Below are 19379 nucleotides of genomic sequence, written 5' to 3' on the forward strand. Positions count from 1 at the left end.
AGTGTCCAACTCTTGATTTTGGCTCCTTCACAATCTCACAGTTCGTGGGTTCAAGCCCCACATTGGGCTCCGTGCTGTTAGTGAGGAGCCTACTTGGGATTCTCTCTCTCCCTTTCTCTGCCCCTCCCCCACTCACTCACTCACTCACACTCTCTCTCAAAGTAAACTTTAAAAAATTAACCTATTAATATTTTTATGACTTAATATATGGAGGAGGACAAGGGAAAGAATGGTAAAGAATATGAGCTCTCAACTGGACAGCTTGGGTTTAAATAGCAGATAAGCTACTAGTTGCTGACTAATTTGGGGTGAGTTACTTAATCTCTTTGTGTTTATTTTCTCAATTATATGATAAGGAAAATAAGATTAAGTATCTGAGAATTTTTCTGAGGATTAAAAATGTAAAGCACTGAAGAAAAGTGCCTGGGACTGTTGTAATGTTGGTGCTGCCTTCCAAAGATAAACTAAAATTTTCTCTGTTGTCTGTTAGGGTAGATCTTTCTTATTAATGCTGTTCAGCTTTCTTTGGATTTGGTAAAGCATGGCCTATTTGAGGGAGGGCTATATGACCCTGACCTGAGAGATGACAAGGGAAAAAAAACTCTTATAAACCTCTTTTCCTAATTATCTTCTGTATCAGACATGATAGAGTCATGGAGGAAAAAAATCCTAGACTTCCTTTTCCTCTGTTGGCTATAATCTGTCAGTTTCATCCAGGCCCTCTGGAGGATTCAGGAACAACTTCTATTGAGTTTCCTGCAACTGTGCAAAATTCAAGGCATTTCTTGGATCAAGAAATCAAAAAGTTTTCCTTCTGTTCTGCTAGAATGTTTGGCTCCTTTTTCAACATCTCTTTTTAAAGATACTTCCTCCAGAGAGTATTCAACCACAAGAAAGAGGGTTCTGTTAGATGGTCAAAAATATAAGATTACTAATCTTAATCAGCAGGCAAATTACAAATGGACATTCTCCTACTGTTTTGGTGGATACACATGTAAACTGAATTAGACTTTTTTGGATAATATTTTATCCTGGCTCTTCCACATACTAGATGAATGATCTTGAGCAAGTTACCTAAAAATATGTATGCCTTAATTACCCAATTTGTAAAATGAGAATAATATTAATAAATATGCCTATCTCATAGAGTTATCATAAGGATTAGGTATGTTAATTCTTATAAGATACTTGGAACAGTCCCTGGTTGTTAGAAGTACTCATTTTAGCTATAAATATTACGATTTGATGGAACAATTGCTTTTAGGATTCTTTTCTATAGGTTTCCTGAACATAAGCACAACAATAAACACAAAGTTGTTCTCTGCAACACTGTAAAAAAAAAAAACCTTAAATGTCAAGGAGCATAGGAATGATAAAATAAATTATAAGCCTTTTTATTTTGTAATATTGCATATTTACAGTAATGAGGTAGATCAGTGTACAACTATGGAAAAATCTCTCAAAATAAATTTTAAGAAACAATATACTGGAGCACCTGGCTGGTTCAGTTGGTGGAGCCTGTGACTCTTGATCTCAGGTTTGTGAGTTAGAGCCCCACATTGGGGGTAGAGATTACTTTAAAAAAATAATAAAAAGCACTTTACAAAGTATCCTAACTTAGATAAAATAAACCATGCAGTTCATGGTAATTTTTGTACCTATGTAAATTCATAACAAGAAGTCTAAAGCTTAAGAACTTAAATGTTAATAGTTACTTTTTAAATAGAATGGGTCTGTAGAAGGGAGGAGAAAATTCTAGATTCTCATCTTGATATTCCCACTAAATAAACATTGAGTGCTAACCTAGGCTTTCTGCTCCTGTTATAAAATAAGGTGGTTGGAGTGGAGTGATGCTGGCAAGGACTTTGTTAGGTATGGCTGTAGTTAAAGCTGTTCCTTTTCTAGAAGTCTGCTAAGTCAGATATGTAGTAATTCTACCTTCTGTTTATTTTCTTCAGAATTAGTTCCCACCTCCTGACCTTTACCTGTTTTATAGAATTTAGTTTTGTTCACCTCTGATACCTTTTCCTTTTAGACCTTTTTCAACTTCTTTAAAATTTTTAGGATAAAAGACCTGATAATTTGTCCTTTGCTTGTGGGAAGTAAAAGTAAACAAGTGAAGAGTATGTAACATCATCAAAATATTTGTAAACCCATTCTGGTTTAGTTGTTGTTTTTTGTTTGTTTGTTTGTTTTAACGTGAGCTCTGTGCCCAATGCGGGGCTTGAACTCACAACCCCAAGATCAAGAGTCATATGCACTACTGACTGAGCCAGCCAGGTGCCCCGGGTTTACTTTTTTTAATACATTAAAAAAAAAAAAAACAACAAAAACTGGGGTGCCTGGGTGGCCCAGTCAGTTAAGCAGCCAACTTCAACTCAAGTCATGATCTCACAGTTCGTGGGTTCAAGTCCCATCTGTGCTGACAGCTCAAACCCTGGAGCCTGCTTCAGATTCTGTGTCTCCCTCGTTCTCTGCCCCTCCCCCACTCGCACTCTGTCTCAAAAATAAACATTTAAAAAAAAAAAAGAGGCTGAACAGTCCATTGTAATTGTCATCTATCATGACCTCTTAGATGGAACTATCCATGACACCATTAACTCTAGATACGGTTTTTTGTGTGTTTTTTTTTTATAGCTGACTTCGGTTTCTGTGCCCAGATCACCCCTGAGCAGAGCAAGCGAAGTACCATGGTTGGAACGCCATATTGGATGGCACCAGAGGTGGTTACACGGAAAGCTTATGGCCCTAAAGTGGACATATGGTCTCTGGGTATCATGGCTATTGAGATGGTAGAAGGAGAGCCTCCATACCTCAATGAAAATCCCTTGAGGGTAAGACCAATTAAACACCAGCCTTATTTTTAGGAAAATACATTTCTTTAGAACATTTATTTAGAATCTGATTGTGCCAGGCACTCGCCAAAAATTTAAGATACAAAGTTGATATAACCTAGTCTCTGCCCTCTGTATCTAAAAATTATTTGCTTCTGGGTTATTGAGTTGAATGTGTGAGGTAAAGAGTTTGTAGAGTTTTAGTAAGCTGTATGGTTTTAAAGTTTGCACATAAGAATTTGCTCACTTTTGTACAAGTGTCCCTAGATGTACCCTTCAGATTGTCAACTTTGAACCTTGGCTTCTGTACCAAGTGCACAGGAGAGGAAAGCAAGATTGCATCTGTGAGAAAACTGTGTAGATGGTGATGTTAAAGGTCACATTCAAACAAAAGAGTTAGGGTCCTGAGTTAGAGATGGGGTCAGTAGACTTTAAACAATTAGATATTCCAGTAGCTGAGGTGAAGAGTTTAGGAGTTTGTTTTTTCCTTCTTCCCCCCCCACCCCCTCTCTCTCTCAGGTGAAGGGTTTAGGAGTTTGTTTTTCTTTCTTTCTTTCTTTCTTTCTTTCTTTCTTTCTTTCTTTCTTTCTTTCTTTCTTTCTTTCTTTCTTTCTTTCTTCTACTTATAAATTACCATATATGGCTCAATATCATTAGTTATTAAAGAAATGCAAATCAAAACCCAAACAAGATACCACTTCACACCTTCAAGAATGACTATAATCAGGGCTCCTGGGTAGCTCAGTCAGTCAGGCACCCAACTTCGGCTCAGGTCATGAACTCATGGTTTGTGGGTTCAGGCCCCACATTGGGCTCTGTGCTCACAGCTCAGAGTCTGGATCCTGCTTCAGATTCTGCGTCTCTCTCCCTCTGTGTCCCTCCCCTGCTCATGCTCTGTCTCTCTCTCTTTCAAAAATAAATAAACATTAAAAAAAATTTTTTTTTAAAGAATGACTGTAATCAAAAAGATGGACAATAAGTGTTTGTGAGAATGTGAAGAAATTGGAACCCTGATACATTGCTAGTGGAACTGTAAAATGGTGCAGCACTTGGAAAACAATTTGACAGCTCCTCTAAAAGTTAATGTTGAGTTACCATATAACCTAGTAATTCCACTGCTAGTTACATACCCAAGACAATTAAAAGGCACCTGGGTGGCTCAGTCAGTTAAGCATCTGACTCTTGATTTTAGCTCAGGCCATGATTTCACAGTTAGTGAAATTGAGCCCCAAGTTGGATTTAGGACTCCAGACTGACAGAGTGGATGGAGCCTGCTTGGAATTCTCTCTCTTCCTCTTTGCCCCTCCCCAACTTGCCCACACGCATTCCCTCTCCTTCTCTCTCAAAATAAAAATACTTTTTAAAAAAAAAAGTTTTTATCCACATAAAATCTTATACACAAATGTTCATAGCAGCATTATTCATAATAGTCAAAAGGTAGGAAAAACCCATATGCCTATCACCTGATGAATGAATGAACAAAAGTGGTATCCCACTACAATGGAATATTATTTAGTCATAATAAAAGTAGTGAAGTACAGGTATACACAACTTTAAACATGAAAGCATTTTGCTAAATGAAAGTCATACACAAAAGGTCATATATTGTAGGATTCCATTTGCCATCGATTTTTGTTATTCAGGTTTTGCAAAGCCACAAACACTGAATTAACAAATTCTGAACTGTTGTTTTTAGGGGAGATACAGGGTTGGGTTCTTGTAAGCCTTTGGTCACATTTCTGTCAACAGATCAATACATAACCTTGCTTTTTGTGTGTTTCTGTTTAAAGCCATTTAAAAAAAAATTTTTTTTTTGAGAGGGAGTGAGCGAGAGCCACGAGCGCATGCACACAGAGATGGGGCAGAGGGAGGAGAGAGAGAATCTTAAGCAGGCTCCATAGCCAGCACAGAGCCCGACTCAGGGCTTGATCCCATCCATGACCCTGGAATCGTGACATAACCAAAAATCCAGAATCCTTACTGACTGAGCCACCCAGGTGCCCCATGAATTGTACACTTTAAAAGAGTGATTTTTGAGGCACCTGGGTGGTTCAGTCGGTTAAGGATCTGACTTTGGCTCAGGTCAATCTCATAGTCCCTGGGTTCGAGCCCTATGTAGGACTCTGTGCTGACCCCTCAGAGCCTGGAGTCTGCTTTGGATTCAGTGTCTCCCTCTCTGTCTACCCCCCCCCCCCCCCCCCCCACTGCTTGCACTCTGTCTGTCTGTCTCTCTCTCTCAAAACTAAACATTAAAAAGAAAATAAGGGTGATTTTTATAGTATGTGGATTGTATCTCAATGAAGCAATTTTTAAAGTTTTTAAGTTACCATATGAGTATAGGCTTATTGCCAGAAATTGTTCTTTTCTAATTTTTTTCCAAATAAGTTGGACTTGTTATAAAATGGACTCCAGAGGCCAAGGTAATGGGTATTTGTAGGAGGGGCCCTGTCTGGGTGGCTTTGGATTTTGACGCTCTTTTTTCCTGAATGCTTTTGCAAAGATTCCAGTTCAAGAAAGCAATTACAGTACTTTAATAGAAGTGATTAATTTTAGAACACTTTGGAACAATTTTTAAAATCCTCTAATTTCATTCATTTGTTTAACAAATATTGATTCAAGTACCTGCTCTGCGGTAGGCACTATACAAGGTGCTGTCCACCGACAAAAATTCCTGCCTTCATAGAAGGTAGAGAGAAACAATAAAATAAGTAAGAATAGTATGTAATATATTAAATGATAGAGTCTAAGTGCCCTGACTGGTAGGAGGGATTCAGGAGTGTTTGATTTCACAAGAGTGCTTGAGAGGGCTTCACTGAGGTGACATTTGAACACAGGAGATAAGAAACATAGGAGGTACCTAAGGGAAGAACATTCTAGTCAGAAAGAACAGTACATGCAAAGGCTGTGAAGCCGAAGCATTCGTGGTATATTCAAAGACCATTTAAGATTCCTCCATAGCTAGGGGCGCCTGGGTGGCGCAGTCGGTTAAGCGTCCGACTTCAGCCAGGTCACGATCTCGCGGTCTGTGAGTTCGAGCCCCGCGTCAGGCTCTGGGCTGATGGCTCGGAGCCTGGAGCCTGTTTCCGATTCTGTGTCTCCCTCTCTCTCTGCCCCTCCCCCGTTCATGCTCTGTCTCTCTCTGTCCCAAAAATAAATTAAAAACGTTGAAAAAAAAATTTAAAAAAAAAAAAAAAAAAAAAAAAAAAAAAAAAAAAAGATTCCTCCATAGCTAGTGTGCAGGGAGCACACAGTAGGAGAAAAAAGATAGGTGAAGAAATGGGACCAGACTGTATAGTGCTTTATTAGGCTTTTATAAGAATTTTGGTGGCACTTGGGTGGATCAGTCAATTGAGTATCCAACTCCTGATTTTGGCTCAAGTCATAACCTCATGGTTCATAAGTCTGAGCCTCGTGTTGGACTCTGCACTGACAACCTGCTTGGAATTCTCTCTCCCTCTCTCTCTGCCCCTCCCTGACTTGTGCATGTGTGCATGCACTCCCTCAAATAAACATTAAAAAAAAAAAAGAATCCTGGCTTCTTCATAAGTGAGACAGGCAAACCATTGTAGAGTTTTGAGCAGAGATGTGAAATGGTCTTATTGACATCTTAACAAGATCACTCTGGCTACTTTATTGAGAAAAGATTTTCAAGTGAGGTAAAGATAGACACAAGAAGACCAGTTAGAAGGCTATTGCAATAATCCAGGCAAGACATGAGGGTATACTAGACCAGAATGGTATCAGTAGAGGTGGGAAAAAGTAATTGGATTCTGGATGTATTTGGAAAGGAGAGCCTATGGCGGGGGTGGGGGATGGGGGGTGGGGGGGTGGGGTGGGGGGGGAGGTGATATGACCCAAGAATTTGGCCTAAACAACTGGAATGGTGAAATTCAAGTTCACCTTAACTGAAATGGGGAAGACTACAGGTAGAGTGGCATGTGGGGTGGCAGGTGGGAGATCAGGAGGTAACATTTTAGCATATTTTAGATATGTTCTATTAAGACATCCAAGTGGATATGTTGAATAGGCTGTTGGGTATGCCAGTCTAGGATTAGGCCAAAGGTGTAAAATTGAGACTTAGCTATAGAAATTATTTAAAGCTATGCAGCTAGATAAGATCACCAGGTCAAGTGGGCATAGACAGACAATAGAAAATTTTCAGCTTGCATCCTGAGGCATTTGTTCCATAGTTAACAGTTGATGTGGCAGACCAGCAAGGAATGGCTGGAGAGGTACATAAAACCAAAATAAACACATGCCCTTGAATCCAAAAAGTGGGGGAGGCATCAGCTTATCAGAAACTACAGTTATGTCAAGTAAGATGAAGACTGAGACTTGATCATTCAAGTTGGCAATGTGAATGTAATTGATGGAAACTTGGCAAGCAGGAACTTCTCCTGTCAACATGGAATAACAGGTACCAGATTAACCACCCTTGCCAAAAGGAACAACAACAAAAAAATGAGAATATATGAAACAATGGTTTGCAAGACCCTGGACATCAAACAATGAAGAACAGTGATCTCCAAAAGTGGGAAAGGCTTGAGGTGAGCCCTGTGGCTGCCTCCAGCTTAATGTCTTAAGAGAATTTCTAGGCCTTGTACAGGGAGGAAGGGCCCAGGTGGAGCACAGTGGTCTCACTGAGAGTCTGGGGAGAATAAGGCAGCTGGAGTTTACAAGACAGAGAATGGGAGAAGAGAAAGCTTCATAGAAGATTCTGGAGATCCGTGAAGTCCCCTTTGAGCATTAGGTAGAGATTGGTGCATCTGTGTAAAGAGTCTATCCAAGGTCAGGGGACCCATCTGGTAAGATTGGAGTAAACAGTTGCTTGGTGCTCACACAGAGGCTGGGAATAGTTCCTGCTTTTGTCAGCCACAGTGGAAAACCTTGTAATTCACAGGATATGGAATGGAAGACTCAAAAGAGTCCTGCATCAGTGATGGGAAATAATTACCCCTAGACTAAATGCTGCTATGGTCCCACCTAACAAATTTTAAAAACAAGACCCAAAGAGATCTTGTTCCCAAGTAACTGCATTGCAGAGCAAAACTTGAATATTTATAGGAATACAGAAATATCCAGCACCCAACAAATGCTTAAATATCCAGTCAGAGTTCATCAGAGAGGCAGAAGAGCAGGAAGGTACAACCCATAATGAGAAAAATCAATCCATTGCAACAGACCAGAACTGACACAGATAAAAGAGTACATAAAAGCATTAAAGCAGTTTTTAAGAGCAGAGGCATTTTAAAAGAATATTTTTTCAAAACCCAAATTGAAGTTATAGATAGAAACTACAGTGTAGTTCGAAGGTTTATAGTTTGAGATTGAATTAATAGCAAGTGATACATTGCAGAAAAAAATGATTAATGATAATCATAGACCAAGTAATAAAAAGCTATCCAAAATAGAAATAAATTTTTTTAAGAAATGAAATAGCAATAGTGACCTGTGAGATAACTTTAAGTGTTCTAATATATGTGAAATAAGTTTGGGGGAAAAATCAGACAATCAGGAATTCTGCAGCCAATGAATATCTTTTTAAAATGAAGGCAAAATAAGGATTTTTCTCAAACATAGACACTGAAAGAATTTATCACCAGCAGATCTACACTACAAGAAATAGTAGAAGAAATCTTTCAAGCAGAAAGAAAATGGTAATATGACTCCACACAAAGAAATGAGGAGTATTAGAAATAGTAACTGTGAGTAAATAAATCCAATTTTTTTTTTCTTATGTAAATATCTTTAAAAGATAAAACTGTTGGGGCACCTGGGTGGCTAGTTGGTTAAGCATCTGACTTCAGCTCGGGTCATGATCTTGAGGTTCGTTTGTGAGTTCGAGCCCTGCATCAGGCTCTGTGCTGACAGCTCAAAGCCTGGAGCTTCAGATTCTGTCTCCATCTTTCTCTGCTCCTCCCTCAGTCACACACTGTCTCTCAAATATAAAACATTTAAGTAAGTAAATAAATGTTAAAACTGTTTACATCAAAATAATAATGGGAAGGGGAAGAAAAAAAACATGTACAGGTAAAATGACAACAAAAGCATAAGGCTGAGGAGGAGAACCATAAGACTGTCGTAGTCTGGTGTAATATTGTGATGATTGTGAAATTGAAAGATGTATGCCCCTTACCTCTTAAGCAAACCCTAAAATACTGAAAGAATTACACCTAATAAAATTCAACTAAGGGGATAAAACAGAATTATAAATAATTCTGAGTTAAAGAGAAGACTCCACATGGATTGGTTTGTCAAAGGGGTAAGGTGCCAATGAAAAGAGCTCCAGTGGCCAAAGATGCAACAATTTGAACAAAATAAAGTTGTAGGGGATAATAATCCAAAGTATAAGATAATATGTATGTGTCCTTGCTGGTATAAGTAAGTAATTGAATAAAAAAATCGGCAGGAGAGACAACTCTTATGCAGAAAATTTTCAAATAATTTGTGTGGATGTTCCACCCTAAGGGCGATGGAGCATAACTCCGTACTCCTTAAGTATAGACTGCACATAGTGATAAGGGCACAGTAAGAAAAGAGAGGAAAACTAACTTTGCAGTAGAAAAACCTGACAGGCACCGCCTTAGCCAGCTGAAAAGGTCAACATCAACAGGCATAAATTATGTTGATAGTATATACTTTTGATATGATGCAGTGAAAGTGGCACTCTAACTGTGATGTTGCTTCCCAAAGCACATATTCTCATTCTAATCATGAAGAAAACATCAAATTCCAGTAGAAGGCATTCTGTAAAATAAAACCTGACCAATACTCCAAACTGTCAAGGTCATCAAAAGCAAAGGAAAGTCTGAGAAATTTTTACTGCCAAGAGGAGCCCACAGAGACATGACAACACGATGTAATGTATAATGAGTGTCCTGAGACAGAAACTAGGATGGGAGGAGGGGTGAAATAGGGAAATCTATAGTACGAATGCTGGAGGCACTAAGGGCCTCTATGAGGTTAATGATGCCAGTCCACAGGGATCTATTTCTTCTGCTGTCCTTAGCTGTGGAGGTACAAGCAAAGAGCAGGCAAAGTTTGATATGTAGCAAAGTGATTGCTATGAAGTGCAAGAGGGTCGAAGTGATTATATGGAAGGAATGATGAACGACTGGAAGATCAATGGGATTTATTTAAGTTTAGTGGAGTCAAAGGATCGCGGTGTTGAGGTGTTCACAATGCAGAAGGTAGGAGGTGGACAGCAATAGTGATTTCAGAGTTGCAGTCATGGGTACTGATGAGGCACAGGCTGTGACCATGAGCTTGTGTGACCAAGGGAGGCCAAAGCACAAAAGCATGGGAGAAGAGGAGGTCAAGGAACTGTTACTGGCATCTCTGTAGCTACTGAAATCGCTCTGAATTATGAGCAGTGTTAGAGATGATAACAGTGTTTGGTGGATATTTGAAACAAAGTAAAGTAGATGTGAGTTTGAAAGCCTGGGACTTCCAGAAGAGGGAGGTAGATATCTCCGGCAATGAGGAACCACCAGGACACTCCTTCTCTAGGTACAGTGGTACAAAGGGCTAAAAGGGACTGGCCTACTCCTAGAGAGCACTGTGGATGAGGCAGTTCATCAGGGGAGAACAGTTCATAAACGGAGGGGCAGTGGTGGATGAAGAAGTGAAGGTGGAAAGGGGAGCATGCAGAGCCAAATGGGCATGAGAGTACAGAAGCTGCGGGAACAAGCAGTCCCGGTCTCCTTGTAATCACTAGCATAAATGCAGATACAGAGGGTAATAAGATTTATTTCAAGGTAGAAAAATGGCTGTTAAGCGTTTGGAGAGAAGGCATACTTGACAGGAGTGCTTGTTTTTATGGGCTTCCCTCTTAACCCCTTCTGATGGAGTATGGGGCTTAGCAGTCTGAGGATCTTCACTTGAATTGCTCTCTCAAGTAATTTCTTAGCATGGCATTTGTAAATGAAAATTTTATCACATAAAGAGAAGTGAGCTCAGGTGGCAAAGAAATGGGCACACTCATGTCCTGATTTTTTGAGTGTCAGTATCCTTTTTTATGGCATTTTGGTGATACAGCAGAAACGTGAAATAATTCAGGAAAAAATTTAGGTGACCTTGGGTTTGGCAGTGTTTTTAGATAAAACATCAAAAAGCATGATCCATAAAATAATAAATTGGACTTTATTAAAGTTAGAATCATCCTTTCTGACAAAAACACTATTAAGAGAATGAAAAGATAAGTCACTCGCTGGGAGAAATAATTTCCAGAACACCCATTAGATGATCAAATGTTGTCCAAAATATATAAAGAACTCTTCAAACTTCAACAATGAGAAAATAAACAACCTAATGGAAAAATGGACAAAGCATCTCCACAGACAGCTAAAGAAGATACACAGTTGGGGGCGCCTGGGTGGCGCAGTCGGTTAAGCGTCCGACTTCAGCCAGGTCACGATCTCGCGGTCCGTGAGTTTGAGCCCCGCGTCAGGCTCTGGGCTGATGGCTCGGAGCCTGGAGCCTGTTTCTGATTCTGTGTCTCCCTCTCTCTCTGCCCCTCCCCCGTTCATGCTCTGTCTCTCTCTGTCCCAAAAAAAATAAATAAAAAACGTTGGAAAAAAAAAAAAAAAAAAGATACACAGTTGGCAAATAAGCATTTAATAAGATGTTCAACATCGTGTTTATTAGGGAACTGCAAAATTAAAACAACACAAAGATATATACCTATTAGAATGGCCTTAAAATTTTTTTTTTTTAATGATGATACCAAATGCTGATGGGAATGTGGAGCAGTAACTTTCTTTTGTTGCTGGTGGGAATTGAAAATGATACAACCACTTTAGAAGACATGATTTCATCTATAGAGTTAAAAAGATCAGTGGTTTCCAGGTGTTTGCAGAGATGAGATGGGGAAGAAGAATGGGTGGAGCACAAGAGATTTTTAGGACAGTGAAATTTTTCTGTAGGATACTATAATGTCAGAAACATGACCATGTGCATTTGTCAAAATCCATACAACTATACACGGCAAAGAGTGGACCCCAGTGTAAGTCATAGACTTTCATTTAGTGAAAATATATCAGTAGTGGTTCTTCACTTGTAACAAGTGTATTAATGTAATTAATTAATTACTTTGTTGAGTGATTGATGTAATTAATTGATTGTATTAATGTAAGGAACCATCCCCATTATCAACATCCCTCACCAGAGGGTACATTCCACAATCCATGAACCTGCATTAGCACCTCGTTATCACCCAGAGTCCATAACATTAGGGTGCACACTTGGTGTGCAATTTTATGGGCTTGGACAGATGTATAATGAAATAGTAACATATGTCCATCACCATACATAGTATTTTCACTGCCCTAAAAATCGTCTATGTTCTGCCTGTTTCAATAGCTTTATAGATACAGCTGGTTTAAAAAAAAAGTTTTCAGACTTCAACCTATATTACAAAGCTGTAATCATCAAGACAGTATGGTACTGGAACAAAAACAGACACTCAGATCAATGGAATAGAATAGAGAACCCAGAAATGGGCCCACAAACGTGTGGCCAACTAATCTTTGACAAAGGAAAGAATATCCAATGGAATAAAGACAGTCTCTTCAGCAAGTGGTGCTGGGAAAACTGGACAGCGACATGCTGAAGAATGAACCTGGACCACTTTCTTACACCAGACACAAAAATAAACTCAAAATGGATGAAAGACTTAAATGTAAGACAGGAAGCCATCAAAATCCTCGAGGAGAAAGCAGACAAAAGCCTCTTTGACCTTGGCCTCAGCAACTTCTTACTCAACATGTCTCCGGAGGCAAGGGGAACAAAAGCAAAAATGAACTATTGCAACCTCATCAGAATAAGCTTCTGCACAGTGAAGGAAACAATCAGCAAAACTGAAAGACAACCTACCAAATGGGAGAAGATATTTGCAAATGACATATCAGATAAAGGGTTAGTATCCAAAATCTATCAAACTCAACACCCAAACAACGAATAATCCAGTGAAGAAATGGGCAAAAGACATGAACAGACACTTCTCCAAAGAAGACATCCAGATGGCCAACTGACACCTGAAAAGATGCTGAACATCACTCATCATCAGGAAAATACAAATCAAAACCACAATGAGATTATCACCTCACCCTGTCAGAATGGCTAACATTAACAACTCAGGCAAAAACAGATGTTGGCAAGGATGTAGAGAAAGAGGATCTCTTTTGCACTGTTCGTGGGAATGCAATTGGTGCAGCCACTCTGGAACAGTATGGAGGTTCCTCAGAAAATTCAAAATAGAACTACCCTATGACCCAGCAATTACACTACTAGGTATTTATCCAAGGGATACAGGTAGACTGTTTCAAAGGGGCACATGCACCCCCATGTTTATAGCAGCACTATCAACAATAGCCAAAGTATGGAAAGAGCCCAAATGTCCATCGATGGATGAATGGATAAAGAAGATGTGGGGTGTGTGTGTGTGTGTGTGTGTACACAATGGAGTATTACTCAGCAATCAAAAAGAATAAAATCTTGCCATTTGCAACTGTGTGGATGGAACTAGAGGGTATTATGCTAAGAGAAATTAGAGAAAGACAATATCATATGACTTCATTCATATGAGGACTTTAAGATACAAAACAGGTGAACATAAGGGAAGTAAAAATAATATAAAAACAGGGAGGGGGACAAAATATAAGAGACTCTTAAATATGGAGAACAAACAGGATTACTGGAGGGGTTTGGGAGAGGGGATGGGCTAAACGGGTAAGGGGTATTAAGGAATCTACTCCTGAAATCATTGTTGCACTATATGCTAACTAACTTGGATGTAAATTTTAAAAAATAAGTAAAAATAATAAATAAGTAAATAAATAAATAAACTGAAACAAAGTTTCAAGAAATCCTATTTTAAAATCTGATGTGACTTGAGAAAAAAAAGCTTGAGAAAGGTAAATGGATGCTATATGTTGATATTGGAATTGTGCTCATTTTTCTTTCTACCCTTATGTATTATAGTTCTTTTATCAATATGTATTACATTTAGTATAACCCCTCTCCAAAAAGATGAAGCTAATTTTTGAAAAAGAAATTAGGAGGGACACTGGAGTGGCTCAGTCACTTAAGCATCCAACTTCGGCTCAGGTCATGATCTCACAGTTCGTGAGTTCAAGCCCCACATCGGGCTTTGTGCCGACAGCCCAGAGTCTGGAGCCTGCTTTGGATTCTGTGTCTCATTCTCTCTCTTCCCCTCCCCCACTTGTGCTCTGTCTCTCAAAAATAAATAAACTTTTTTTTAAAAAATGTGAAAAAGAAATGAGAATACAACATCTAAAAATAAAGGGAAGGGGCGCCTGCGTGGCTCAATTGGTTTAGCGTCTCATATGAGATCGAGCACCTTGTCAGACTCTGCACAGGGTGTGGAGCCTGCATGGGATTATCTCTCTTTCTCTCTCTGCTGCTCCCCGTGGGTGCTCTGTCAAAATAAATAAATAGACATTTAAAAGTAATAAAAGCTAAGGGAGAATATATGAAACAAATAGGCAGAAATAATACTAAACCTTAATTTAGTGTTTCTGGTGATTGTCTTCCCCCCACCCCCGCCCCAAGAGACCACACAGGGGAGGGTCAGAGAAGAGAGAGAGAGAAAACAGAATTCCTAGCAGGGTCCCAGCTGTCAACACAGAGCCAGCCCTACATGGGGCTCGAATTCACGAACCCTGAAATTATGACCTGAGCCAAAATCAAGAGTCAGACGCTCAACTGCCTGAGCCACCCAGGCATCCCAATAAATAAATCTTTAAAAAAAAAAATTAAGCAAAAGATCCATAAACTTTTGTAAAGTGGTGTCTCACTTTGTTGCGCTACCTTAAGTATGTCAAAAATGTTCTTCTGTTTTTAGGCCTTGTACCTGATAGCAACTAATGGAACCCCAGAACTTCAGAATCCAGAGAAACTTTCCCCAATATTTCGGGATTTCTTAAACCGTTGTTTGGAAATGGATGTGGAGAAAAGGGGTTCGGCCAAAGAATTGTTACAGGTGAATTTGGAAATAATACTATTTTTGGATAAGGTTGACTTTTTTGAGTAAGCAACAGAAAGTTTACATAGGGTTAATAATTACCATTTTGCTCTTCATTTATCACCAGCAACATTGTAGCTGCTGCAGTTTAGGATTGTATCTGCTAGGAATAAAATAGCTATAACACTAAAATTAGGTATATGAGTTTTTGCATGCTGTCAGTTGTCAGACAAGTCCATTGCTGGTGTGGGTATCTGGGTCATTTAGGTGAGCTTTTATAATATTAAATAGACTAAAAAGACTGATTTCAACTATAAAAGTGATATATTGATTATGTTGACTTTATACACATACTGAAATATGTGTTTGTTAAATAAATTCTAATCCGTAAAATAGTCTTTGGGGTCTAATTGAAAGGAAATTTTTAGCTTCTAAACTAGTGACATTCATGCATCTTTCCCCCTCTTTCTGGCAGCATCCCTTCCTGAAACTGGCCAAACCATTGTCCAGCTTGACGCCACTGATCATGGCAGCTAAAGAAGCAATGAAGAGTAACCGTTAGCATCATTGCCGTGGCCTCGTATTCTTTCTTCCATTTTCTAAAAGAAATCTTTTAATATATGAAAATTATTACTCTTTGGGGCTTAAAGAAATGGTCTGTATAACATGGAGGAAAAAGCAAACTACTGCTTCCTGAAGACAACCAAGAGAAAATTACAAAACGGAATGAAAACTTTCCATTGAATCCCTTCTTTATAGGGTCCAAAAGGAATTATGGACTGAATCACTAGCCATCTTTCAGCAGACAGCCCATCAGGGCCGTTTATCATGCTTGAGATTTGCATTTAATTTTGCTGATTTCACTGTAATGGATCCCATTCATTGTCCCTTTTGGGGGGGGAGGGTATTTTCAATACTTGAATGGCAGATTCGAGTTTTTCAAGAGTATTTGTTTCATCTGCTAGTCTTTTCTCTCCATAGCCTTTTTTTCCCTTGACATGCTCTTTTTGAGTTGCTTTGAGAAATTTTTCTCAAGCCTAAATTTGAGGCAAATGTAATAAAATTATGTAGTTCCTTATATTGGCAAAGGAGCTCAAAATCGTTTAGCTTTGTATAGAAGTTAGGGCCAGCTATTATTACACGTAGTATTTCAGTTCATAATTTGAACTGAAGGAAGGGAAGAAAAATATGTGATTTTTACCTTTTTTAATAATGTGAAAGTCAATTTTAGAAATTTCATGGTAGTGAGTTGTTTGGCATTTGTTACATGTATAATAGAGAGACTAATAATCTATATTTATAACTAAATCATTGAGACAGAAAAAGAATCCCATTGACTATACAACCTTACAATTTAATTTCCTTTCTAAGTGTATCCTCTTCAGATTGGGCTTTAGGAACCAAAGTTATTTGCTCTTTCTTGTTCCAACTTGGGCTTTGTGACTGGTTGGTATTGCTACTTTGCCCTTCCCCCTTTTTTCCCTTCATTTTGGAAATAAGTTTCTGTATATGTTGTAATTTTAGTTAGTTTGTTTTTTAATTAACCCGCGCACCCTACTCCACCCCTCTCCCTTTGGTAAATAATATAATAACCATTGAATTTTCAGAATTTAAAAGTTAATTTTTTTCCCATTTAAAGAAGAAAAATACTCGGAGCTAGCAGAAACAAAGCGAGAGACTAGAACTCTAAAATAATTAGGTAAGATTATATTCATGTAAGAGAAATGACGGTTACATAGAGATGCGGCTTCTGACCAGTAAACTGTGGAGATTTGTTATAAACATTGTTCCCAACCCAGTACCAACATTTTACTAGCAATGAGAACTTAACATGACAAAGTTCTTGATAAATTCATTGATTATTTGAGATGTTGAGTTACTCTAGATTTTTTTCAAAAAAAATAATGTGTATAAAAAAAACTAGAGAAAGGAAGAAAAATGAAATATCCTTGTTGATAGCAATACTTTTTTTATTTTAAAAATTTTAAGAAGGTCTGTGACCTGTAGCATTAATTATGAGAGTGCCCTCTCTTCTCCCCTCCCATTCTCTCCTTATTTTTTATTTTCTTATGGAAGCAGTGTCGTCCCTCAAGCCACATTAAAGAAAACAATCTGGTTTGGTTCAGGCATTTTGTTCCCACCACCACTCTTAATTAACTTCACACCTACTTGCCGTCAGTAGTACAAATCATGAATAAAAATAATTTTGAGTACATTAAGGGAACTAATAGAATTTTATGTCCTATCATTTTCATCACATCTATGTTAAGATATGAGGATAGAATGCCTGTTTTTTATTGATAATGCAAGGTTTTCACAAAATGTGTAAAATAATTAGTGGAACTTTTACGTAGAGCACTTAATGATTTCTGTTTTCAGTTTGATTTTTTTTTAATTACAAAGTTTTTTTTAATGTTTATTTTTGAGAGAGAGAGAGACAGAGTGAGCAGGGGAGGGGCAGACAGAGAGAGGGAGACACAGAATCTGAAGCAGGCTCCAGGGTCTGAGCTGTCAGCACCGGGCCTGACAGGTGGGGCTTGAACTCAAAAATGTGAGATCATGACCTGAGCCGAAGTCGGGCACTTAGACTGACTGAGCCACCCGGGCACCCCCCAGTTTGATTCCTGATTTCATTTTTCTTTGGATTATATTGACCACCTACAGCTATGACTAAATTACCTTACAGAAGCAAGCTGGTTTATTTCTGATGAAAATCTACAGTGCCTCTTGAGTTTCAGATTTGAACATTCTGTGTAAATAGTTGTTTGGATGGATTACAATAAAGAAGATGCTACCAATGAAATAGAAAACCAACTAGATGTTAAGACTGTGATCCTCATGACCACTCTAGAAGGCCCTTCCATACATATGTCATAAAGACCATATTCCTTCAATTTAGTGCCAATGCCCCATTTTTATGCCTGTGACTCAACAAAGGTCTTTTCAATTTATAGAAGCAGTCTGGGATTTGTATTTACAACTTCTTTGAGGGTTACCTGCATGTCCATTGCTGGCAACGGACTTTGTCATTAAAACCTGACTCCTAGGTTAAGGGAGCTACACTGTGGTTTATTCTTTACTTACTTGGATAAACTAACTTGTAATAGAAATATACTTTGGTTAATTCTGAAATGTGTCATTTTTAAACAACGTAATCCTAAAAGCAATATGGAATTGTGATTTATTAGTTAATTTTAAATTAAAATGTTCAGATCTTGTTGAAAGAAAAATTATATCTGAATCAGTTCATGTTTTTTTTAATAACTACCTTTTGTGGTCACCCTTTTTGTCCTCACTTTAGAATGAAGATTCCCATTTAAATCTAAAAGTTACCTTAGTTGTCCTCTTGTGTTATTAAAACAATGTTACTATAGTACTTATTTATTATATTTCAGATTTTCTGGTGGTCTTAAAGTTTCCTTCTCCTCTTGTTCCTTTTGCTGCTTTTAAGGGACAGTTAAAACCGGGAAACCATGAAAATATTGAATTTTTTAAACAGAGTGGTTGTGATAGCGTAAGAAACCAAAGCTAACACAACTGTCTTTGTGTGTTGAGTGCCTGGCACATAGAATAAATTCTCTTCCCTTCCACACATAAACATTAAGCTGCTTAATAATATGTATCTAGTTACCACCAGTCCTAAATGAAACTGTGCCTTTCATAAGCAATTTAAAACTACCTATATGAGTATTTCTTTATAGGGCTCACATAAATACATGTCTGTTTCTATATACTGTATTCTAGCCAGAACAATTTTAGATCTGATTGGGCTGTAGGTATAGTTAGAAAAAAATGAGAATTTGCATCAGTTTTCTTAATTTAAAAAACTTTAAATATAATGAGATCCATATCCAGTGAAATGTCAAAAAATCATTATAGAATTATAGCTAAAATCCAGATTCATATTCCTTTTGGGTTTTTTATAGTAGAATTTCATAGTTAAGTAAAGTGAAGATTGTCTTCGGTGTTTCCATTGCTTCCACAATAGATAAGCTAAACAATTAAAATTCGTTTTCCCGCAGTGTATGTATATGTGTGTGTGTGTAAGAAAGGAAAACACACACACACACATACTTTTTTTTTTTTTAATCACTCAACACATTTACTGACCACTTTGGCAAAGACACTGTGGTATATATTGTGGGAATTACAAAGGAGAATCAAGCACTGGACTGGCCTGGAGAGAGTTGAAGTCCTTTTACTCACCATTCTGGAATGTTGCTAAATGAAAGGGAGAAAGAAATGTATAACTCTGTCAAATTTTCGTTCTGTATTAAGAAAAGCAAAGGATTATATTTGGAATTGGATGTCTTTGATAGGAATGTGTTGCCTTTCCCCCCACCCCTTATTTTGATAGATAGAAATGGAATTAAGTGAAAGTAGCTTGTCTTTCTGTTTTGTCTTCAAATTTTATATTGACTTTTATTTTTAATTTAATCCCGTTCAATTATTTAATTGTTACATTGACATTAACTGCTGTATTTGATGACTTTGTTCAATAATTTTGTTCTTTCAGGGCTAGAAATAAACATTTTTTTTATGTTCATTTTCCCCTTTCCTAA

At 38.0% G+C, this 19379-nt stretch overlaps 1 protein-coding gene across 1 annotated transcript in view; it reads left to right on the forward strand.

The window, feature by feature from the left end:
- Positions 1 to 17215, forward strand: part of PAK2 (p21 (RAC1) activated kinase 2) — a 49860-nt gene extending 32645 nt beyond the window's left edge. The window contains exons 12-14 of the mRNA XM_007090962.3: positions 2638 to 2834; positions 14698 to 14835; positions 15293 to 17215. Of these exons, the coding sequence (XP_007091024.1) occupies positions 2638 to 2834; positions 14698 to 14835; positions 15293 to 15379 (422 nt within the window). The 3' untranslated portion in view covers positions 15380 to 17215. The remainder of the gene's footprint in view (positions 1 to 2637; positions 2835 to 14697; positions 14836 to 15292) is intronic.
- The last annotated feature ends 2164 nt before the right edge of the window (positions 17216 to 19379 follow it).

Source organism: Panthera tigris, chromosome C2 (assembly GCF_018350195.1).
Source record: "Panthera tigris isolate Pti1 chromosome C2, P.tigris_Pti1_mat1.1, whole genome shotgun sequence".
NCBI classification, from domain to species: domain Eukaryota; kingdom Metazoa; phylum Chordata; class Mammalia; order Carnivora; family Felidae; genus Panthera; species Panthera tigris.